General features: G+C 42.1%; 1 protein-coding gene across 2 annotated transcripts in view; it reads left to right on the top strand.

Annotated features, from left to right (window-relative positions):
- CENPF (centromere protein F) overlaps positions 1–24,443 on the top strand; it is a 42,590-nt gene that overhangs the window by 5,784 nt on the left and 12,363 nt on the right. For both annotated transcript variants that reach the window (XM_084828801.1, XM_084828802.1), the window contains exons 4-13: positions 605–801; positions 2,330–2,439; positions 2,588–2,679; positions 3,027–3,312; positions 3,732–3,934; positions 5,872–5,997; positions 8,479–8,577; positions 10,563–10,685; positions 17,812–17,947; positions 19,057–22,175. In XM_084828801.1, coding sequence (XP_084684927.1) covers positions 605–801; positions 2,330–2,439; positions 2,588–2,679; positions 3,027–3,312; positions 3,732–3,934; positions 5,872–5,997; positions 8,479–8,577; positions 10,563–10,685; positions 17,812–17,947; positions 19,057–22,175 — 4,491 coding nt within the window. The remainder of the gene's footprint in view (positions 1–604; positions 802–2,329; positions 2,440–2,587; positions 2,680–3,026; positions 3,313–3,731; positions 3,935–5,871; positions 5,998–8,478; positions 8,578–10,562; positions 10,686–17,811; positions 17,948–19,056; positions 22,176–24,443) is intronic.

The raw sequence follows: 24,443 nt of genomic DNA, 5'->3' as shown, positions 1-24,443 counted from the left end.
CACGTAATGAGAGCTAGAGTCAACACATTTGCATTATCATACATAGGCCTCGGTTCAGGTTACATCTGTGGCAGAAGAATGCACAAGTCCTAGGCTTGCTCCTGTGTCCTCTCACAGGAATAATCCACATGCCCAATAATCTACATGCTTGAGCCCATTATGGGCCTTCCTTAGACAGAATAACTCTGAGTCCTCCATCATTCTCCTGCACTCTTAAAGTTTATGGAAGGATCTGGCCATTTTTGGTTGACAACAGTAGGTAGACCATTTATTGTGATCTTGTGCCACTGTTCTGTTCAGTAAACCTGTACAAGAGTATAGTTTAAACTTTAAATGCTTGAGTAAAAGTAGTGTGTTGAGCTTTAATAAGTGCCATTTAGATATTAAACTGTCGCTAGATTTTTATGGCTATGAATGTAAGTCGAATAACTCCGCTATATTTTCAATATCCTTTTGAATCTTTGAGAAAATAGTAACTCTGTTTATATGAAGTTACTAATAGTAACTCTATAAAAAAATTCAGAACTGAGTGACACAGTTTTCATAAAATGGCAGCTTAAAGTCAAACTGAGTATGGTTATTTATTATGGATTCTTCTGATGAGGTTGAAAATGAAAAAAATGAAGGGGCAACACTGAAGAGAGAGAACCAGAACTTGATGGAACTGTGTGATAACCTAGAAAAAACCAAGCAGAAACTTTCCCATGAACTTCAAGTGAAAGAATCACAAGTTAACCTTCAAGAGGGACAACTCATTTCGAGCAAGAAACAAATTGAAAGGCTAGAAGAAGTACTTAAAAGGTGAGAATCTCTTCTTTGAGCAAGAGGAAATCATAGGATTGTACCAGCCAACACCAAAGTCATGTGTTCAGCCACTGTGAGAAGGGACAGTCTGGTTTCAGCCCCATAACTTTGAAATAGCCCAATTTGATTGGTGTTTTATCCATTCAAAACAATCAAGGGAGCTGGGGCAGCTCCCAAATGAGGAAAGGTTACAGCACTGGGCCTTTTTCATTTAGGAAGTAGGTGAGTAAAGGAGGACATGGCAGAGGTGTATGTGAGAAGTATCAGAGGTGTATGTATGGTGTGGAGAAAGCGGAGAGGGAAACGTTTTTTCTCCCTCTCTCATAATACTAGAACCCAGGATCACCCCATGAAGCTGTTTGGTGGGAGATTCAGGACAGATAAAAGGAAGGACTTCTTCACACAGCGCATAGTTAAACTATGGAATTTGTATCACAAGACGTAGTGATGGCTACCAACATGGATGACTTTAAAAGGGGATTAGACAAATTCATGGAGGATAAGGCTATCAATGGCTACTAGTCACGATGGCTGTGTATTACCTCCAGTATCAGAGGCAATATGCTTTCCAATAGCTGCGCTGGGGAATAAAAGCAGAAGGGTCCTATTGTGTTTATGTCCTGCTTGCAGGCTTTCTATAGGTTGGCCACTGTGGGAATAGAATGCTGGACCAGATGATCCATCACAGCTCTAAGGTTATTAATTAGTTTTATGAAATAGTGTTTTTCTGAGTGGGAACATTTTTCATGGGAATGTATAGTGGAACATTTTACAGCTGCATCCGGGTTGTGTGAAATTGGCATTGAAAACCTGGGCCCCAGCAATAAAAAAAATGAACAAAGTAGTAGAACAGAAAGTTGAATCATTTGAACCCCTTGTGGCTCTGCTTTTGGCTCCAGAAGAAACGGGAAAAGCGGTCTGAAACTAGGATGCACAATATAGTGCAATGAATTATTAAATTGCGAGCCTGTAGTATTTTATGTTTAAAGGAAAGCAATATTGACATTTTAATTGCCCTAGTGGGCACATCTAGACTAGCATCTTATCATCTTGAAGGTTATAAAGAGCTCCCGATAGAGAGATCTGCATTGTTTACATTCTGTACAAATTTAGCAATTTTTTCCCCAAACACAACATCCAGTGACGTTATTAAATGCGTATTAGGGGCTGTAGAAAATGACAGAAGTTTGAGGCATTGACGTGCCAGAGATCTTTCAGAACGATCTATAACCTAGATTTTTCAGAATGGGTTTGGGGTTTTCAAAAACAGAGGACAATAGGTTGAATACAGATGTCTGCAGTGCTATACACAAGTACCTGGGAGTAAGCTCCATTGAACTTGCTTCCAGTGGAGCAGTTGGACTTAACTTCTGAGTAAACGTGAATAGGATTGCTCTGTAAGTTAGCCGAATTTAGTCAAATGCAAATAGGACTTGAGTCACATTGACTTCATGTAACAGTCTGGAGCCAACCCATTGTTGTTAAGCTACATTTCTTTACCTTTATTTTTTACTTTAAAAAATAGATACAAATCTGAACTGGAAAGAAGTCAGAAGACTCTTATTGTCAGTGATGCATCTTTCAGTAGCACACCACAGAAGAATGTGATTGATCCTTCAATGCCAAGTCACAACGGTACACTTTGTTCTTGTCTGATAACTGTATGAATAGAATTCTTCGGTTTTTAATTGAAAAACATCACATTTTAATATTGTCATGCTTTTTATTATATATGTAACACACATATGAAGATTATTGAAAGGTTTTTATTCTGCATTAACAGATTCAGAGTCTGAAGAACTGCAAGTAAAATACGATAAAGAAGCTGAAGAAAAGAAAGGACCAGAAGCAGAACTGAAGAGCATGAAGTCTCAAGTAACAGTTTAGAACATTGCAGAGAATACTTAAATCCAAAGTCGTGATTTATAATAGGAAAAATGTAGTTTATCAAAAAACAGCTATACAGTTTTGTACAAATCTGACAAAACACGGGCGAACAGCCTACAGCTGACTTATGGTTGACAAAACGCCTATAAAATCGTATTTCCTTGAGCTGATGAATGGGGAATGGATAGAGTTTTTGATTCTGTCATCTAAAACTAGAGTGAGACCACTGTTGTTTGTTCTAGCTCCCACTGGCAAATTCTCTTTTTCTGAAGCATCTTCTGTATTGAGCTTATTCCAATTAGGTAAACATTTTTTCTCTCCTTTTGTTTTGCAAGAAAACAAATCCCTTGCATCCTGAAAATACTATAAATCGCAGAGAAATTGCCCGGCAACAGGCTTCTTCATCGGTGTTCTCATGGCAACAAGAGAAAACGCCAAGCCGCACTTCGTCCAGCTGTCAAGAAACTCCTGTAAGCAGTGGGTCAACAGTGTCGCATTTTCCTTGGGAATTTGTGGCAACTCCTAGCCACAAAGATCTAAACTCAGCAAAGAAAGAGTTCACTGGTTGCAGTGTCTGCAAGGACTCCCCACTTGTTCACCAGATGAAAATACAGAACCAAGGTATCTTACAAATATAATAAACTTGATCTTGTTCCTGAATTTTGCAGTGTATTCAATTTCCTTCAACATCACAGTAACATGATGCCCTTGAATGCTGACATTGCAGTGGTACAGCAGTAAATAGCCCAAAATCGTAAATACTTGCATGTTGCCACAAGATCAGGATGTTAGAAAAAAATAGTATGACATATTTGGAGGGTTAAACATTATGGCCATGACCTAGACAACAAAGAAGATTCTAAATGGAGATTTTTCGTGGTAGATACATTCTACAAAGCCAAGTATTTATCTCATGCACACGTTTATCTAAAGATGATTATGTCTTCCTGTAGCAGTGCAAACATGCTGTGTGTCTTAAGAAGTCTGAAATATATGAAGCATCACTATATTTATTATAGTTACTATTTTTAAATGCACAGAGTTAAGATCCAGAGTTCAAGAACTGGATCATAAGCTGCAAATTCAAACACAAGACATGAAATGCAACATTACTAAACTTCAGGAAACTCAGCTGCAACTGGAAAATATGAAAATGGCATTAACGGAAAAAGATAAAGCTCTGAACAGGACAAGAAATGAAATAATTAGAATTACAGCACAACTCGATCAAACTCTTGCTCAGGTAAAGTGCCTTCTCAAATCTCATGTGGATGTTTTTAGTGTTCTAACAGCTGTTTCACACGTACATGTCCAGCTCTCAGTGACTGACTTGCATATTGTATCAGGGTGTCACAGAAAGGATTCTCACCTAATCGGATAATCTACTCACAATATTTTTCAATGGACAAAGATTGCACATTGGACTAAGTATCATCAAGTGAGATGTTGTCATGTGATGACCAGCCACGTATGAATTAGTCCACAGGCTCACAGATTCTTTGAACTGAAAAGGATACCACAGATCATTATTCTGAAAAGTGAAATAAATGCTTTATACAGCAAGCAAATATTGGACAGTCAGGGATGCTTTAGATGTTCCTGGAATCATAGATAGATGGGATATACCAATACTAAGGTCAATTCTCCAACTTCCAGTCCTTATGTAGTCAAAATGGCACCATTCACACACAAGAGGAGGTATCAGCAGGCACAGGGGAATCCCAAGGTTTGCAGAAGTACCAAAAACAAAATTAAGAAAAAACCCTGAGAGGGAAGGGAACCCTAGAACAGCCCAATGAAGGCTGAGCATGCTGAGTGGCCCAGAATGCTGACTGACAGTTGTGGGAGAAAACCAAGTTGGGCGGGGGGATGGAGGAACTTGAACAGAAGCATAGCATACTGCAACATTTTGTTACAGGTCCCACTTGTTCCCTCTATTTCCCATATTTAGACTGAAAACGCCATTGCTTATGTTGCCAAAACGCAAGGGATGTATCAGCAGGCTTGGTGGAACCCCAAGGTTTGCAGAAGTACAAAATATTTAGGGAGGGAAACCCTAAATGGGGACACACGCACACCCAAAACAGGACCAAGCATGCTCAGTGGCACGGATTGTTGGGGGAAAATAGGAAAAGCGGCATGGGGAAGGGTGGAATGGCTAGAATCCTGAACAGCAGCACTCCACATTGCAAACTTTTGTTGCAGGTCCCATGTGAAAGGTTCTATAATACCCTATCGCAAGCAGTTTGTTCAGATGTTAAGCTGTTCTCTACTGCTCCAAAACATTTTTTTCTGATTTTTTTTCTATTAAAAAAGGCTTGCTTGGTGCCCACATTTTTATCTTTTCAGCGCCAGGCAAAGACCTTCCATTTCCTCCAGGCAGTTTGATTTTAAATTCTAGATTTTACTGTATAGATTTGCTTCTCAAGTGCTAGAATGGCTGCTTTTATATCTTCTATATTGTATTTTCTATTGTTATTGTTGTCTTACTGTATACTGTTTTTATTCTTTTCTGTTATTTTAATATGTAGTCTGCCCAGAGAATATTTTGTTATTGGTCAGACTAAAAATATAATTAATTAATTTTAATACCTCAATATCTGTTTGCTTCTTATCCTGTCTTCAGTATATATGGTGAAGAATTGTTTTTACTTTTTTCTATCTTTCTTTTACATACCTGAAGACTGTCAAACTGATTTCCCCTCGTTTGGCCACCACCAGTTCTGGTTGATAACACAGTTAATATTTTTAGAAGCAACAATAAACAATAAGCCCCAGGGTCTCTTGCAGCGTTGCAAAGGCTGTGACAACTAAGTCTACTCCAGTCTTTCGCCTCTGGAAAGAAAACAGGCACACCCTTTCTCTTGGCTCCATCTGTAAGGGAAACAGGACCTGGGAAAGGCAAGGCCTGTTTTTTATATTTAATCGCCTTAACTATTAAGTATCTGTTCATTCTGTTTCGAATGATACTTAGTCATCTCAGAGTTTTCTAAAGATGTTTATAAGGTAACATGAAATCATTCTTGTTGCACTCCTTGGTTCTTGCTTTCCCTCTCCGCCCATAGGTATTCTTTTACCCTTGACTCCACCAGCTATGAACCTTCTGCCAGTTCTAGGCCCATGTACAAATCAAGTACCGATATTTCCAACTCTTGCGATATTTAATTACTCTCTTTGTAGTTTGCTGCAAAAGAGGAAAAGGTGAAAAAGCTTTCAGACGAGCTGAACTGTCAGAGACAAAATTCCGACAGTGCCCAGCGGTCTTTACAACAGAAAATAAAAGAAAGGGAAAAAGAGCACCAAGAGGTAAAGTTGGTGAAGACGGGGAAATTCACACAGGTGAAAGGGAGGAAGCCTGTGGGAGGCTCATCCTCTGTGAACAATGTTTAGCATTGAACATTCATCCGTTCATATGCACAGGCTACCAGCGATACACATGGTGCAATCCTGTACAAGTCAACTTGTATCTACTACTGAGTTCACTGGGAGTCACTCCCAGGGAGGTGTGCATGTAGTGTTTCCCAGACCTGGGTCCCCAGTTTATTTATTTTACATTTATATCCCGCTTCCCCCTCAGAGAGCTCAAGGCAGTGTACATAATCCTCCTCCTCTCCATTTTATCTAAACAACAACCCTGTGTGGTAGATTACACTGAGAATCCATGATTGCCCCAAAGTCACCCAGTGAGCTTCATGGCTGAGTGAGGACTAGAACCCAGGTCTCCTGAGTCCCGGTCTAACATCCTAACCACTGCACCACACTGGGTCTCAGCAGTTGGACTACAGCTCCCATAGCCCCCTGCCACTGGACATGTTGGCTATGTATATTGGGGGTTGTAGTCTGACGGCATCTGAACACCCATTCACGGGAACTACTGGATGGGATTGCAGCCTTAGTAGAGAACATATATTTAATGTAGCCTGTGCAGTTTCAAGGGAAAATAGATATACGCTGGAGAGGCTAATGAAATAGGTTTAGAAAACTGTTTCTGTCTTTTTGTAAGGAAAATAAAATATCTGTGCTAGTTATTTGATCTCTTTTGGATGTATTGGTGTGTTTCGTGGATGTAAGATGATATTGTAAAGAACTGAAGAGCAATGAGAGAGAGAGAGAGAGAGATTTTCTTTATAAGAGAAAATATTCCAGTTTCAGTCTTCAGAAAAATGCCGTAATTTACCTTACTAGTGCATTTAGAAATGGAGGTGAGTGGGACTGGCTTACTTGATGGCTTGCCTGCACCAATATTAGCCTAACCAAGCCTTGAGATCAGGCACAAAGCAGAAGCCCTGCTTGTCAATCTGCCAGTTGGTACAATCAGGTTGGGAGAAAGTTGAGACAGGGCCTTTTCAGTGGTGGCTCCCTGTCTGTGCGACTTCGTTCCTTGAGAGATCTGTTTAGTCCCTTCCCCATTTTCTTTTTAGTTGGCCTTAAAGACATTTTTATTTCAATCCACCTTTGGTTAGGGGTTGGTTTAAATTATATTGCTGTTGCTTAATTAAAAAAATAGTAATTTTTGTCCTTGGATGTGTGTGTTTTTTGCTCTTTTATTTTTAATTAACAGTGGTTTTAGTAATTGAATATTGGATACTATTACTGTGTTGTTTATTGTATAATTTATGTTTTAAAATTGTAATGGCCACTTTGGCAAGACCTTTGGTCTTGAAAAGCGGCACATATGTATCTTATAGAAACATAAACCCTATAAATGCCTCATAATATAAACATAAAATACATCCTATACATGCCTCATGAGACATAAGCCCCATTGAATACAATAGAACTTAATTCCAGGTGAGTGTGCATAGGTTTGCAGCCGTAATGTTTTCCCCCTGTAATATTTCTCTTTCCCCCCCAGATCTAATCACCAAGTACTTACCAGTCACAGCTACACTTGATTTTTCTCTCTCATTTTTTCTCTCTTCTAAGTTACCTACATAGGCCAGGATCCAAAGACCTGCTTAAGCTCCCAAACGGGGCTGTACTAACCCAGTAGAATTGTTTTCCTTTTTCCTTTCTTTGGACAGCTGACCTCCTTGCCATGTCCCAAGCAGCTTTCAAAATGCTCTGTTTCCAAAGCAATTTACCATGTAGCATGGGAGGGCATCTGTTCAAGAAGAACTAAGGGCGCAATCCTATGGCCACTAGACTGCGGCTAGATGGCCAAAGGATTGTTTGGTTTCCGGGAACCGACCTCGGAGCCTGCACTCCGAGGTCGGTTCCTGGAAAACCGCCTCCCTGCCCCCTCCCCCACTGCCTCGTAGGAGGTGCAGATCATCCCCTGGCTCGGATGACCAGCATGGAGTGGGGCAAAAGGGGGTGTTCCCAGGGTGGGGAGTGCAGAAGTTCCAGCCTCCGAAGTCCCACTCCAAAGTCCCACAGCTAGACAGCTGAAATCGGCCATCTAGCCACGAGTGCAGGGCAGCTGGAGCGCGGAGGAGATGCATTGGATAGGTGGTCGCCTCCAAGTTTGGAGGCAGCTGCCTATCCCGACAGGATTGCTCCCTAAGTCTCTGAAGCCCTACTGGGCTGATGGAGCTAATTTTACCATCCTTTGACCGTAAATATGATTCAATGGACTGGATATGCTATTGACATTTTTTTCTCTTCCTCGTCAACAAAATTATATTGCCATTGTGACAGGCAGGCCATCAGGCTACGTAGCAAGTGGGAAGCCCCCCCCCCCCCGCAAAACACACACACACACACACACACACACTAGTAATAGGTGACAATTTAACACATTCCTGGTTTATAATCATTTTGTTTTTCCCACCCTCCCTATCCTAGGAACTGTCTCTCCAGCTCAGTCAGGTCAAGACTAAACTACAAGGGGAGCTGCATCAAGCCAAGAACAGCTACAATCTTCTTCAAGCAGAACTTGAGAAAGTGGGTTGCTTTATATGCGAAACAGTCAGTCATAGCTGGTAAAAGGAGAGACCAAAGTGCAAAGCACTAAGCATGTAATTGCACTGAATGTCTTCCATTGCGCAGCATCTTTCAACTGGCCGTAGAGAGAACTCCTGCCTGTGCAGGCTTCCCCATTAAATTTCAGTGCTGAGGGCAGCTCCATCCACTTATAGGCATGAACACAATTCCTACCATTGGTGTGGCTGAGCCCTTCCTAAGCTGGGAATGCCCAATGCTTCTCAGAGATCCCATGGCCCCATGTTGGAGGAGAGTGTCTGTGGACTGCAGAGGTGCAGAACCTCAGCCCCGGGGGCTAAATCCGGCCCACCTGGGGTCCCAATCCAGCCCTCCAGAGTGCCCCAGATGGCCACACCCCCTTCCTCTAATCACTGGTCATTTGGTGGTTTCCCAGCATTTGTGCAGTTTTTTCCCATTGTAAAAGGTTGAAATGTTTCCCCTAAGACTGACTTACTGGCCGCAAGAGCTTTAAGCTAAAATATGCTGGTATTTCTCTTCCCGCCCCTTTTGCCTTGAGCCCCACCCGCCACTGGAGTGCGGCTCTCCAAAGCTTCTCCAAAATGGAATTCAGCCCTCGGGCTGAAAGAAATTCAACATCCCTGATGTAGCTTAATGACATAGCTCGCAATTTTAATCGGGTGCTCTACCCACCATACTTAACACCATGGAAACATGCAAGGGCTGAGAGATGCGTATGGAACAAAATATTGACTACTATGTTCTGCAGGTGGTCAGCAGCACTAGCACTATTTATCTCCAGAATTATGTCAGTCTATGGCTCCAGGGACATGACCAACACTTGGAGAGCAGTCAAGGTCCTGCTGGACTCCCCCCTCCCGTGTTGAATGCAATTAGGAGTATGTGTAGACCCCAACATGCATGCGCCCAATCTACACATGCATGGGCCAGGTCCACACAATTGTTGCCTTAAAAAAAAATTAGGAAAACAGTGGCATAGGTTGGGCTTGTTGAAAGGTCTGAAGAGAAAAATGTTAGGATCTAATGGCTGTGCATGTAGGGTCTTATTAATTTCTGGACAAGTTTCAAATTAGAAGTTAAGGGCGCAATCCTATGGCCACTAGACAGTGGCTAGACGGCCATAGGATTGGTCGGTTTCTGGGAACCATCTTCCCACCCCCTCTCCCACCACCTCGTAGGCAGGGCAGAGTGTCCCCAGGCTCTGGGCTCCTAAGAGCAGCACAGAGCAGGGCAATAGAAGGCGTTCCCGGGGGCAGGGAGTGCGGAACTGCCGGTATGGTGCTTCCTATGTGTCATCCAGCCTCCCCACCCCGTGCTTCGACGTCCTGCAGCTAGACAGCTGAAATTGGCCGTCTAGCCACAAATGCAGGGCAGCTGAAGCGTGGAGGAGAGGATCCCCTCCACACTGCTCTCATCATGCATTGGATAGGCAGTCGCCTTCAAGTTCGAAGGCAGCTGCCTATCCCAGTAGGATTGCTCCTTAAGTAGATGAGTATCCATAAAGAAAATAATTTTAATAATCTTCTAGTTTAGATTACTTTCTGTAGAATTTACAATTTTTAATCGGTCTCTCAAGGTAGAAGTAGAGAATGAGGAGGAAACACTGTGTTTTTCTCTGGAGTTCAGTAGTGTGACTTTGCCTGTTCTGGTCATCCTAAACATTAAGCCTTTCACAAAAGAGCCTGCATGTTTTCACCACAATTTAAACCTGGAAATTTCCCTAGAGACTTGTTTCACATACGGTTAATTTTAGCGGTAGCTGGGGCAGTAGATAATCTTGATGTTGAAGGATTGATGATGAAAGATTTATGTTCCTAGATAGTTGGGTGCTTGCAGGACAATTTAAAAGAATAATTAAGTTGGCCTCTTCTGTGAATTTCCATCTATAGCAAGAATATTTTTGTACTGTTTAATGTGGCACATGACCACAAATTAAAACTTGCCATCCCCCCCCCCCCCCCAATTAGACTCTCTCAGCAAAACAGCAGCTGGAAAAAAATTCCATTGACTTTACACAGAAGCTGAGTCGTGCGGATCAGGCTATACAAACAATGCAACTGAAGGAAAATGAACTGAAAAGAACCTGTGAGGTAAATTAAAATTATAGAAGCAATTGTACAATTATGAAAAGGTGTAATCTGGTGCTGCTGAACTTTGGCATAGAATAGGCCCATTTAAGAACCAGGGTACTACACAGCCCAGCAATGGTACAGCTGCCAATATCCCTGTAAAATGGCTCCCAGCCAAGAACTGCAAGGCCATCTTTTAAAATATATAAAACCAGATGTTGGTGGTTTTATATATTTTATCTCCATCAGATAAAGGAGACTTTTGCCATATGTGGTGGAAGTGTCTTAAGGCACAGAAATCCCTGGGAATGGTAATTAAATCCATCAGAGCTCTGTTTCAATATGAGTACCAGAGGTCTCCCTGGTTTGCCTTTTGAACAGGATCGAGGCAATGTGTCCAAAGGGCCATCAGGAATAGCTGTTATATGTATGAACAACAGCTGAGATTATTTTTCCAAGTGTTGGAAAGTCAGTTCAGAGACCAAAGAGGTCAGAATGGTTTAATCTGGTATGGGAACAACAGAAACTGGTGAAGCTAACAGCCTAGAAAAGAAATTTAATGGAATATCAAGAAGTAATACGTACAATCAGGGCCAGAAATATTGGAACAAGGATAACTGTTTTGGCAGTTGGCCTCTGTACACCACCACATTGAAGTTGAAAGGAAACACACCCAGATGGGAGCGAAGTCAGGACTGTCAGCTGTAATTCAAGGGGTTTGACAAAAGTGGAGCACCAACCATTCAGGAAGCACAGCCAGTGGCATATACACACACCCATCGTTGGTGGCTCATAAGTAACAAATGGCTGACAAGCAGCTGCATGGCCAAGTGTGGCCTGTTTCCTGGGCACCCCATGATCAATCAAGCAGATGAAAGGCCTGGATGTAGTTCTGAGTGCTACATTTGCATTTGGTATCTGTTCACTGGAACTCCCAACATGAGGACCAAAGAGGTGTCCATGCGAGTGAAGGAGGCCATCGTTAGGCTGAGGAAACAAAATAAACCCATCAGAGAGATAGCAAAAACAGTGGGAGTGGCCAATACAACAGTTTGGAACATCCCAAAAAAGAAGGAATTAACTGGCAAGCTCAGCAACAGCAAAAGGCCTGGCAGACCACGGAGGACAACTAAAGTGGATGACCGCAGAATTCTGCTCATGGTGAAGAGGAACCCTTTCACAACATCTAGCCAGGCCAAGAACACTCTTGCGGAGGTAGGCATGTCATTGTCAACATCTACAGTCAAGAGATGGCTTTATGAATGTAAATACAGAGGCTTCACAAGGTGCAAACCACTGGTAACGCTCAAGAACAGAAAGGCCAAATTAGCCTTTGCTAGCAAACACCTAAAAAAGCCTGCCCAGTTCTGGAATAAGATCCTTTTGGTACAAGATGAACTTGTACCAGAATGATGGGAAGCGAAAAGTATGGAGAAGGAAAGGAACAGCTCATGATCCAAAGCATACCACATCATCTGTCAAACATGGTGGAGGCAATGTTATGGCATGGGCATGTATGGCTGCCAATGGAACCGGGTCACTGGTGTTTATTGATGACCTGACTGCTGATAAAAGCAGCAGGATGAATTCTGAAGTGTATAGGGCTATACTTTCTGTTCCAATTCAGCCGAATGCTGCCAAACTGATAGGACGCCGCTTCATATTGCAGATGGATAATGACCCAAAACATACAGCAAAAGCTACCCAAGAGTTTCTCAAGGCAAAGAAGTGGGATGTTCTTCAATGGCCAAGGCAGTCACCTGATCTCAACCCAATGGAGCATGCTTTTCACTTCCTGAAGACAAGACTGAAGGCAGAAAGACCAACAAACAAGCAGCAGCTAAAGGCAGCTGCAGGAAAGGCCTGGCAAAGCATCTCAAGGGAGGAAACTCAGCATTTGATCATGTCCATGGGTTCCAGACTTCAGGCAGTCATTGACTGCAAAGGATTTTCATCCAGGTATTAAAGGCAATCCTTCAGTTTGAAATGATGTTGGTTTGTTCCATTACTTATGAGCCACCAAACGATGGGGGTGTGTGTATGCCACTGGCTGTACTTCCTGAATGGTTAGTGCCCCACTTTTGTCATACCCTTTGAATTATAGCTGACAGTCCTGACTTTGCTCCCATTTGGGTGTGTTTCCTTTCAACTTCAATGTGGTGGTGTACAGAGGCCAACTGCCAAAACAGTTATCCTTGTTCCAATATTTCTGGCCCTGACTGTATGTTGGAGATGGTTATTGAATATATTAGCATGGATATTTTTTATGTCTGAGAATGCACAAAATGATAATGTTTTACCTGTTAGTGGTGTGTGTGTGTGTGTGTGGAGTTACTTTTTTTTGTAACATTGATAAGAAACAAAAGAAACAACAGGCCCACCTGTAAATTGTTGTGACTGCTCTGCCTCCAACGAGGTGCAGCAGACTTGGTTGTTCTTGCAGAGCCTCTGGGCCACATGCAGAGTCCTCATTCCTTGATATGTGAAGGTTTACTAGATTTCAGCTGCTTACTCTGATGCTGGAGATGGGGGGGGGGGGATATCACTGCAGTGCAGTGGATTGATGGGCCACACCTTGAATAACTTGCTCCAGCAAATGGTATGGTCTAAACCAGGGGTGGGAAACTTGTGGCCCTCCAGAGGTTTTTTGTTTGTGTGTTTTGCCTACAACTCCCATCAGCCCTGACCAGCATAGCCAATGGTGAAAAACCATGGGATTTGTAGGCCAAAACATCTGGAGGGCCACAAGTTGTCTATACTCTAGAGCTATTTATTCGCATCAGTTGTCCCAAAGAACGGTAGGGCTGCTGGTGGCATTACTAGGAGAAATGAGGAGGTCTGGGGAAAGAGGAACACCTTGTTGCTTCTTAGCATACAGCCCTTGGCTTCTGTGAGAGTCCTGTGAGCTTATTGGTCCAACTTTGATACTGGAGGCCTCTAATGATAATGATTCGGGATTACGCTCCGGGAGAGAGCGGAGGACAGGATGGCCTGGCGTGCTGTGGTCCATGGGGTCACGAAGAGTCATACACGACTGAACGACAACAATGATAATCATGGAGGCTGCAAACCCCATTATGCACTCTGTCTTCTTAAACCACTTGACCTTTATCATATCGCAGTAGCGCTTTTTAAATCATCAGCTACTGGCCCTTATGCTTGTGCTTCAAACTATGTTAAGAAGTCTTTAACTGCAGGATGCTCATTATATGTCACACATCAAAAACATGCCAGAGAACCTTGTGTTTTAAAAATGTGGGCACTTGTACGGAATATTGGCACACAAGTTTGCCCCCCCTTCTTCTCCCCACTCTCCTTCTCCCTCTCTCTCTCTCTCTCTCTCTCTCTGTCTTGCTCTTTCTCTTTACTTGTGGAGGCTGCAAGGGAAAAAAAGACAGATGAACAAAAGCAACACTAAGTTTAATCTTGCTCTTGGGCTGATTTGCTTAAATAGCTGGAAATACAAGCCCGCTTTGCCAGCAAATTTCCAGCTTATGCTTCTCATCCCGGTTGTCCCTTCTCTTAAATTTGGCTTTGGTGCGCTGGTGCCCATCTGCTAGTAGTAACTAGATGGATAATTGAGGGCTTGAGACCAACAAAGCCCTGCCAATACCATCTGTTATCTTAGTGGCTCAGGAGTGGGTGGTGTTTGTATGTCCGTGACATTTTCTTTAGGAATGGCTCTTTTTTTTTTCATCCCAAGAGGGACAGAATTATGGCGAGCGGGGCAGTTGTTAAAAAGAAAGTGCGGAGTGTCCTGAACTGTTTCACACTTCCTGCTGGTTAAAAAAAATTAGATGCAAGACTGTCATACTTTCAGCATCTACTATGAAGGAGGACATCCGGTGTTTGATTTATCTATCCCCAAGATACCTGCTATCTGTGCAAAAGACCTGGGCCCCAAACCTTCTTGAGTTCTAACCTTGTTACAGAAACTGGTTTTGCTCAGAGACCTTTGGCTGCTGTCTCAGTTTTTTCTCTCTCTCCTCCATTAAGCTCCAAAGAGGCCATGCGTGGGTTGCGGTTCTCTAATACTTCTGCCCTGCAAAAACCTTGCCCAGGCATAATTTATAACCGGCTAGAGGTTTCTTTGCTTAGCATATGCTGCTTGGCAGCTGTCCTGCAATGCACTGCCTGTCAGCTGTAGGTTGCCAGCATGATAATATCCTGCTGACATCCTCCTGGTCTATAAGAAATTATAGGGCAGTTGTCTACTGATTTGCTCGCACTTGAATAGAAGGCTTTTTGCATTTATTTTAAAAGTGTGGTGGAACTGGGATAGCATGGAATATGGCTTCTTTTTAGGAAATGAGAAAGTGATCTCAGGTACGGTGTATATTCCACAGAAGGTTTTTACCTAGCACAGCTTAGAGAGCAATCCTATGGTCCCTGGGAGAGCATCTCACAGACCATAGGATATTTTGGAGTGCCTCTCCTGAGGCCGTAGACACTCGTACAACCTCTGGAGGGGACTCTGAGATCCATCTCACTCTCTCATAGCCTCCGTGGAAAGAACCGCAGCACCTGCTTTTGAAGTTGCAAAAATGCAACCTTAGACGGCTTCGGGAAGCGTAAAAAGGGGGCGGGACAGTGGGTGGGGAGAGAAGAGGTCAGGATCCAAAGTATCCTACGGCCTCTCTGTCCTGTGTCCCCAGCAGTAAGTAAGCTAGACAGGCTCAGGGTTCCATCTAGCTGAGGTGTTGTTGTTTTTAATTTTTGGAGGAACGGGAGTCGAACTTCCTTCTGTCCTGCTCCCACCCTGCTGGCTACAGCCTGGCAGGACATAGGATTTTTGGAAGCCTTCAAGCTTGGAGGCTTCCATCGAGCAGGCTGCAATTCCATAAGATTGCCTCCTTAATTACGCCAAGCTGCGCAGAACGCCTAGTTGCCGTGGTTGGCACTTCTTCTACCACCTTTCTTCCTACTTGATACTTGTAGGGGAAAGTGGGAAAAGTAATGTAGGAAGAATTCCTAAATCTTAGTGAACCAACAACTTGAAGTTTTTGTAAAACTATACAATTGTACAGTACAGTTGTACAATTATTATTATATTATCATGTCTGTTTTGGGTTTTTTGCAAGCCACATTAAGAGCTATATACTTTTAAATTATAATAAACAAGCTTCAGAATACTCCCGGCTATTCTTTTTTTTAATACATTGAAGGCCAACATTTGGTTTTTGACACTGTAACATAGAATCATAGAATAGTAGGGTTGGAAGGGGCCTACAAGGCCATCAAGTCCAACCCCAGGCTCAATGCAGGAATCCAAGTCAGAGCATCCCTGACAGGTGGCTGTCCAGGCTCGTCTTGAATGCCTCCAGTGTGGGAGAGCCCACCACCTCCCTAGGTCATTGGTTCCATTGTCGTATTTCTCTAACAGTCAGGAAGTTTTTCCTGATGTTCAGCCGGAATCTGGCTTCCTGTCACTTGAGCCCATTATTCCGTGTCCTGCACTCTGGGATGATCGAGAAGAGATCCTGGCCTTCCTCTCTGTGACAATCTTTCAAGTACTTGAAGAGCGCTATCATATCTCCCCTCAGTCTTCTCTTCTCAAGGCTAATAACATAATAACTTCCTTCATACATCTGAGTTTTGCATTTACAATTGGTGTGTTTTAAGTAACTATTGTAGTTAGAAGTTATGTCTGTGTTTTTAATACTCTTATCTTATAGACCAAATGTATGCAGTCCAATTTCTGGATCATATATATCCTGGTAAGGCTTTCAGCAAGATGATGGGCTCATGAGTTGCGTCACTGTATTGGGAGTATATGGGCCTGGCTGAAAAGCTGTAGCAGGTTAGATAATGTTAACGTTAAACTGCCTACAAGGCAGTTTTACGTTTGGATGATAGGATATAAATCTCAAAAATAAATAGAATGTGGTCTAAGTGTCATCCTTTTACTTTCTCTTTGCACAATCGTCCCTGATAACACTTTTGAGCAGAAGGCGAGACTTGCCCTGGAGCCTCTAACACAGTCTTTCCTAACCTGGTGCCTTCGAGATGTGTTCACTACAATTCTCATCATCCCAAGCCAAAGTGGTCCTTGCCTGGCATACTGGGGATGATGCGAGTTGTAGTCAACATATCTACAAATGTAGCAAATCAGGGAAGGCTGCTCTAACACCTTCTTAACAGATTTTTTTGTTTTTATTCTTTACCAAGCTCTCTCTTTGCAATCAAAACGTTCCCTGCAAACACTCAGTGACTTCGTTAAGAGCTGGTTTGCATGCCAAGGCTGCAATTCCTGGGTTGTTTCCCCCAAGAATTGTGAGGTTGAGTGGACTGTGTGAGCCGCGTGCTCGTAGTTTCTGCTTTTAATTAACCCAAGAACTGGGTTGTTTCATGGCATGCGAATCCAGAAGCTCTTAACCCATAAACAACCCAGAGTTAACCCTACAAGTGCTCGTGGTTCCTGGATTGTTGATTAAAAGCAGAAATGACGAGTGCACAGTTCATGCATTCCACTCATCCCCACAATTCCTCAGTTAAACAATCCAGGAACTGAGGCCATGACATGAGAACTGGGTTTAAAAGAATATGGGACTGCTTCACATGGACGCTGAGCTTGGCAAACCAGGAATGAGTGTCAGGCCTGCCCACTCACTCATCTCCTCTCTTCTTCAGCCCACAGATTCTGCCTAACTTAGACTACAATTTCCGTTACATCTGAAATGGAGAACTGTGGTTTTAATGACAGTTTATTGACCTGGATTTTAAATGCAGTTAATAAACCGACATTAAACCAGAGTTACCTGTTTGTAACCAGGATTGGTGCACTGAGGAAGGGGCAAGGTGAGGCGGCCTGTCACTAGTTCCCAGCTTGCTAAACTATGGTTTAGCAAGCTGGGAATGTATATCTGAACTGGTCCAAGAACATTAAAGCGCCTTCTGCAGCCGTATTAAAGAACATTAAAGTGCCTTCTGCAATTCTCTGATGTTTTAATTGAAAATGGATTTTTATAAAATGTTTTTAGCTGAGATGTTTTGTATTCTGTTTTAACTGGACATTTTGTGTTTTAAAATTTTATGTTGTAAACGGCTTTGAGATGTATCGTTAGATATAGTCAGGTGGTCTATAAAGTGATTGATAGACTGAATGAATATCTTTTAACTGTCCATTGTTAAACTCTTGCTGTCGTAGGAAGTAAAGCAGAAAAACAACCTCCTCAGCTGCCAGTCTGCTCAACAAGTGCAAGAAATTTGCCAATTAAAAGAAGAACTCTGTATAGCCAAACAATTTCTGCAGCAGAGTCAGAATTTTGCAGAAGACATGAAAAGTGAGTCACTCTTGTCTTGCTTAATTACCACTTCAAAGCTTACTTCAGTATCAGAACCCTGTGTATAGCACATACTGGTGAAAATCTAGTTTGATTTGCATATTGCATGCTGTTCAGCACAGACATTTTGATAAAAATGAATAACATTTGTATTATGTTCTGCAGCGTTCAGGAGGATGGATTAGACCAGGATGTGTCTGTGTAAACCTCATCAACTCACCAATTACAGGAAGCCGAGAGGGCACAATTGGGAGAAAATGTTTAAAATAAATTAGTACAACTGATAAATAACTGAGGAGAAGGGGAAATCAGTCACATGACTGTAAAGTTATATTTGTACAACTTCAAAAACTCTGATCCAGGGCGAAACCTTAAAACCCGTCTTGATGAAATGAGCAGATGTGGTCAAAATTTCTCGCATCGAGTCGCAGGATTTCTGTCTAAACATAGCATTTGTACCATTACTAATATATCTACATATTTTTAAAAGAAAAGATTAGAATGGGGCCTATGCCTAGCTGCTGTTACATTATATGTCAGAAGAAAGTGGCTAGTAATATTAAAACCAGAAACTCTACTTATTTCATAAGCTGTTTTGATTCCCTCCAAATCTACTTAATTTTATGGCTCCAAATTCAAATTCAGCGACTGAGTTCATATGTCACAAATTTCCCATTTTCATCCGAACTTTGGTTTGTGCAAGCCCTCCAAACCAGGATTGCAAAGCAGGCTCAAACTATGGTTTACAATCCTGGCCTGGAAGGTTTATGCAAACCCTACTTTGCCAGTTTCAGATAAAATGGCAAACTGTGGTTTAATCAAACCAGGAACTAATGTACCAAAACTGGGTATGTGAGGGGAGGAGGAAGCACTGGAGCACAGAGCATGTTCTTCATATTCCAAATCATGGTTATGTCTGCAACAAATAAATGAGATACTGAAGAGTACCTTGAGATAGTAAGGTGATAATTTTTTATTCCATGTGTAGATAGATGGCCAATACACTGGCCAGAATATGATTCTATATGACTGCCAATGAAGGGTTTTTAAAAATTTCCATACATTAAATATGTTTATAGTTTTTCTTCTTTTAATCACCCTACTTCTAGACAAAAAGTACGCTCTAGAAATAGAGTTAAAACAACTTGAAGAGAAACTGAAAAAACAAGATAATCCTCTCACTTTAGAGAAAATGAAACTTGCTGTTTCTGACATGGAAAATCAACGAGATTCTCTCCAACAGCTTCTGAAGCACAAAGAAAGTATCATCAAAGAGCTCAGTATAAAACTGGAGGATCTGGAGACTTTGCAGAAAGTTCTTGCAGAATGTGAAATACTTAAAAAAGAGATTGAGATCCTTTCCCAATGGAAGAAAGAAAATGAACAACTCTTGAACCAGCTTGGTTTAGAAAAAGAAGGGTTGATGAGCAAAATTTGCAGCTTGGAAAGTGCTTTGATGATTGAAAAGCTTAAAAGTCACAAGAGAACAAGAGCTGTTGAAGGTGAAAATGAAAACCTTAGTGTGGAGATCAAAAATCTCAAATGTATGGTGGAAGACAAAACAACAGAGCTAGAGGAACAAAAAAGGGCCTGTGTTGACCTTCAGCAAAAAAATGCAATGTCTGAGGAAAAACATAGGAAAGAGAGAGAGAACAATTCACTGAAATTATCCGAGTTCACCAAGCAGGTGGATGTCCTACAGAAAAAACTACTATCAGCAGCAAATGAAGTGTTAGACAAGGAAAAATGTATTGCCACCCTTGAGACATCCTTAACTTCCCAAGTGCAGCTAAATGCATGCTTTCAGAAACAATGTGAAGAGTTGGCTCAAGCCAGAGATGAAATGGAAAGAAAACTAGCTGAAGCAGAGCAAAGGCAGAAAGACTTTACATGTGAGACAGAACAGCACATTAGTAAGTTACAAGCATCGGTTTCTGGAAAACAGGACTTGCTTGCTAAAGCGTTAGCTGCTCTTGAGGAGAAAGACAAGAAGTTACAAGCGTTGATCAAAGAACTGGGTAGGCAACAAGCAGAGATTCAAGATTTAAAAATCAATAACACATCACTTGAGGACTCAGTGAAGCAGCTAAAAGTTATGTCTCAAACAATAAGCCAAAAGGAGCCAGATTTGTCTACAGCAATATCCTTAAATGAAAAAGAAATTGAAGGACTTAATGATGGCAGCTCCAGCCTTAGTACGTTAGAACAAAAAAATCTAGACTTAATGCAAAGAAACCTACATCTTTCCGATAGTTTGAAGGAAAGGGAGGGAAGCTTCTCGGAGCTGTTAGAAAGGCACAGAGAGAAGAGCTTGTTAGTGTCCAAAGCTGAAGGATTGGAAAAGAATTGTACGTCACTAGAAGCCAAGAATGAGCACTTAGAACGTGCTTTAAGGGAGCAAGCTTGCCATTTTGAAGTGGAGAGAAACGAATTTGAAACCCGAGAAAAACAACTGCTGTACGAACATGAGGAACTGCAGTGTAAGCTCATGTCGTTGGAGGAAAAAAATAACATTTTGCTTTGGCAACTTGGAAACATTCAGCCAGTACCTGAAGACGCTGAGGTTTTAAGACAGGAGAGGGAAGCACAAAATAACATGCAGCATCATGACATCTTGCTGCAAGAGAATGAGCAACTGATCAAGGAGCTGCAAATAAGGAATGAGCAAAGAACAGGTGACTTTACTTTGGACAGATCTTTGCTGGAATACCTGAGAGTATCTGTGGAAGAAAAGGAGGATGAGCTGAATAAGTATCGAGTTAAGCTTGATCTGCTTCAGATGGATCTTGAAGATAAAGAAGTTTCTGTAGAAAACTATGCTGATCAAGTGAAACAGCTGGAGACTGTTTTGAGAACTATGGAAATAAAAATGGAAGAAAGTGAAATCGAAAAAGAGAGACTGAACCATGAGTTGCAAGCTCTTACAGAACTGGAAAATCCAACTTCAAATATTTCAAGAAAGGATGGAAACGACCAGTCACCAGCATCTTTCAGTCCTGTTCCTAAGGAAAAATTTAACCAACAAATAGATGCTAAGTGTTCGTCAGTTCTTCATGATCTGGTGCCCAGCCAAAATGATTATGTCCAATTAGTATCTTCTCTACACATGACAATGAGCAAACTAAATGAGTTGGAGAAAATGTGTGAACACCTGCAGATAGAAAAGTCAACATTAGCATCGCAGCTGAAACTCTCACAATTGGAATGCATCACAAGTACAGATACTATGGCAGAAGAACTCATGGACAAAATTAATGAGAAAAAAGAAAAGAAAGCTGCTTTTTTGGTTGAATTAACAGATCAGTGTAAAATGGAAACACAATCTGATATTGATCCAATGTCCTTAATAGCTGTGGAATGTTGTGATGGACTTGACTATGAAGATTTGAAACTATCCAACAGACAAATTAAAACACACTTTGACAGAATCAAGGGGAAAACCTTTTCTTTGAAAAATGAATATAACATCTTGCAGGGGCAGGCCTTGAGTATAATCTCCAAAATATCAGAGCTACAGTGCTATATTGAAATGGTTAAAGAAGAAAATACTGCACTGTCAACAAGCCTCAACCAAGTTGATACTGCTTCATTCACAATGCAGATGACTTCAGTGCATAAAAAGTTTCAGTCAGATGGAAAGTTCTGCATGGAGTTTCCATGTTTCAGTGAAACCTCTTGTAGAAAATTGGTTGCTATAGAGTCTGAATTTGACAGTTATCAGTACAAACCATCAAATGAAATAGGTGGGCCAAACAGTGACAGACAAGCTGATCTAGAAGATACACCTGACAAACATCACCATTCTCTTGTGGAGCTGTACAACAACAATGCATGGGTCTTTCCCATCAAGCCGGGGCATGTCATACCGAAAAAACATAATCTGAAAAATACGGTTGAACACCTGTTATGCCAAACCTATGAAAAGTCCTTCAGGATGATTGAAGAATCCTTTAGGTGTCATAAAAATGTGGAAGATGAGGAGATACAAAAGATTCAAGAGCTGCTCCTTTCTGCAAGGAAAGAAGTAGATGGCCTCCGAAAGCAAAATATATCTGAAAACGAACAGTGGCAGCAAAAACTTCGTCATGTTATCCTGCAGGTGGCGTCTGATTTGCCAGCTGAGAAGAAACCTGAATTGTTACCTCAGGAAGAAGAAGAAGAACCACAGCTCCAACTACGGCGGCGTGGTTTAAATTCTCAGCGACTGCTTTGTGTTGACACTGAACCCGTAAGTGTGTCTAAGTTCTTAACATACAGATGTATGATTAAAAGAATCCCTTTCAGGTGAGCTCAGGGGATTGCCCATGTAACCTGGGTCTCTCTCTTGCTCTTGGGGAGTAGGAGGTCAGTTTGTGTGGTGGCAGAGAAGGCTGCTGGTGGAGAAGGAGGCCTCAGACCACCCCTCTACCACATGCACAAAGCTCACTGCGTGGCCCTTTGGATTGGGGTCAGATGGCTTTAAAGGGTATTTACTTCATAGCCCAGTTTGAAACTATTTTAACAACATTTAATTCTTGTATATCTTACGATCAGAAATAGTACAGATTTGTTTTCCTATCTGAATTCTAAATGAACTGCTACTCATTGACATTCATATTTAAAGTCTGAGGTTACGGCCATTATTGCCAATTAAATTCAGTTCTTCTCTAGCTCCAGCCAAAAATATATATATCGTGTGATCAGATACACACAGACCCATTTGTGACAGCAAAAGAGCAATCTTGTCACTTTTCTGTTGAACATGCCAGAATTACTAAATATTAGTATTTAAGATCTAAGTTCTTCCATGTATTAAATCTACCAACAGCTATTTTTAAGAGCTGTCTATGGACAATCACAGAGGACCAATTCATGCATTATGGAATTACGCCTGTTTGTGTGAAGAACAGCTTATATAACTGTTAAAGTGGGAGACATATACAAAAGAGCCAGTGTAGTGTAGTGGTGAGAGTGACGGACTGGGAGCCAGGAGATCCGGGTTCTAGTCCCCACTTGGCCATGGAAGCACACTGGGTGAATTTGGGCCAGTCACAGACTCTCAGCCCAACCTACCTCACAGGGTTGTTGTTGTGAGGATAAAATGGAGAGGAGGATAATATAAGCCGCCTTGGGTTCCTTGCAAGAGGAAAAAAGGCGGGATATAAATGCAATAAATAAATAAATGATGAACTAGAAACTTTTGTGAGCAAGAACTTCAGCATCCACAGTACCCCCTTCAACCCCCCCCCCATATTTCTAGACAGTCAATGGGACAGACCACATTAGAATATGAAGTGTATTCTTAATCTCCTGGAGCATGATACTTTGGTACCTGTTTTATTAGACAGAGGTCATTGGTAGGGAGAGCAATCCTATGGCCCCTAGGCAGCATCTGGGGCGCCATAGGATAGTTCAGATTCCTGGATCCTAGATCAGAGACAGCGCTCCCACTTCAGACCCAGGGGTCCGAACTCCTGACCGCTCCCCTTGCAGCCAGCGTGGAGAGAAGCGCACTGTCTGTACTCATGCTTGCAGTTGGCATGGAAAGAACCACCCATCTAGCTAAAATGCAGAGTGGGAGGAGTGTGGCGACAAAGACTGCCTCCACCACACCTGCTGCTCTGCACTGGATGTCCATCAGCCTCCAAGTTCGGAGGCTGGCAGGCATCCCGGTAGGATTGCACCCTAAATGGTTCAAATCATTGATATCTTCCTTGAGATTATTTTTCTCCCGAGTTTACCAGTTTTATTTATTTATTTATGCAACTTACATCCTGCTCCTTCAACAAGACCGTCTTCCGAGGGTGGCTAGCAAAATTCAATAAAATATAATTAAAGTGACAAAAGCATGCAAAACCTAAAATAGCAATGAGTCCATGTAGATAAGATAGTAAAGCATCACAGACTGCTTAAGTTTAAAAGCTCAAAAGATCTTAACTTTTCTGAAAAGCCTACAGCAAATAGAAACGTTCTTGCCTGATGTCCTAAATCAGAAGTGGGCAAACCTAAGGTCATATGTGAACTTTGGCCTAATTTCAAAATCCCTCTGTAAGCAGTCAGTTCAGACTGCGGGCAAGAGCAATCTGTCCCTTTCCCAGAAGCCTGCTGGGCAGAGAGGGAAGTCAGAAGAGAGAGAGAAAAGTGCATCCCTCAGCAGATTACACCCCCTCCCGCCCAAATGCAGCCCTCAACAGAAAAAAAGCCCTAAATTCTGACAGTGTGGGCACCAGGCCTCTTTGGAGAGGGCATTCCAGAGATGAATGAGCAATCACCACAGAAAAGGTTATGTCTCTGGTTGCTACCCACCACACTTCTGTTGGGAGACGCCCTCAGAAAAACCTCAGATGATGATCTCGTTGAATGGGCAGATTGATACAGGAGGAGGTGATCCAACAACTACAGGGCTTATAGGCAGTCACTGATCTGTTGGACTAGAGAAGTCAAAAATAATAACAGCATTGCTTCTGCTTCCTAAATAACTAGTGCAGCTTTCCTCTATGCTGGCTGGGAATTATGG

This window comes from Heloderma suspectum, chromosome 1, assembly GCF_057233095.1.
Source record: "Heloderma suspectum isolate Gila_16-S chromosome 1, 16-S_ref, whole genome shotgun sequence".
Taxonomy (NCBI): Eukaryota; Metazoa; Chordata; class Lepidosauria; order Squamata; family Helodermatidae; genus Heloderma; species Heloderma suspectum.
The sequence above is the reverse complement of the archived record's forward strand: the minus strand, read 5'-3'. Positions and strand labels throughout refer to the sequence as shown.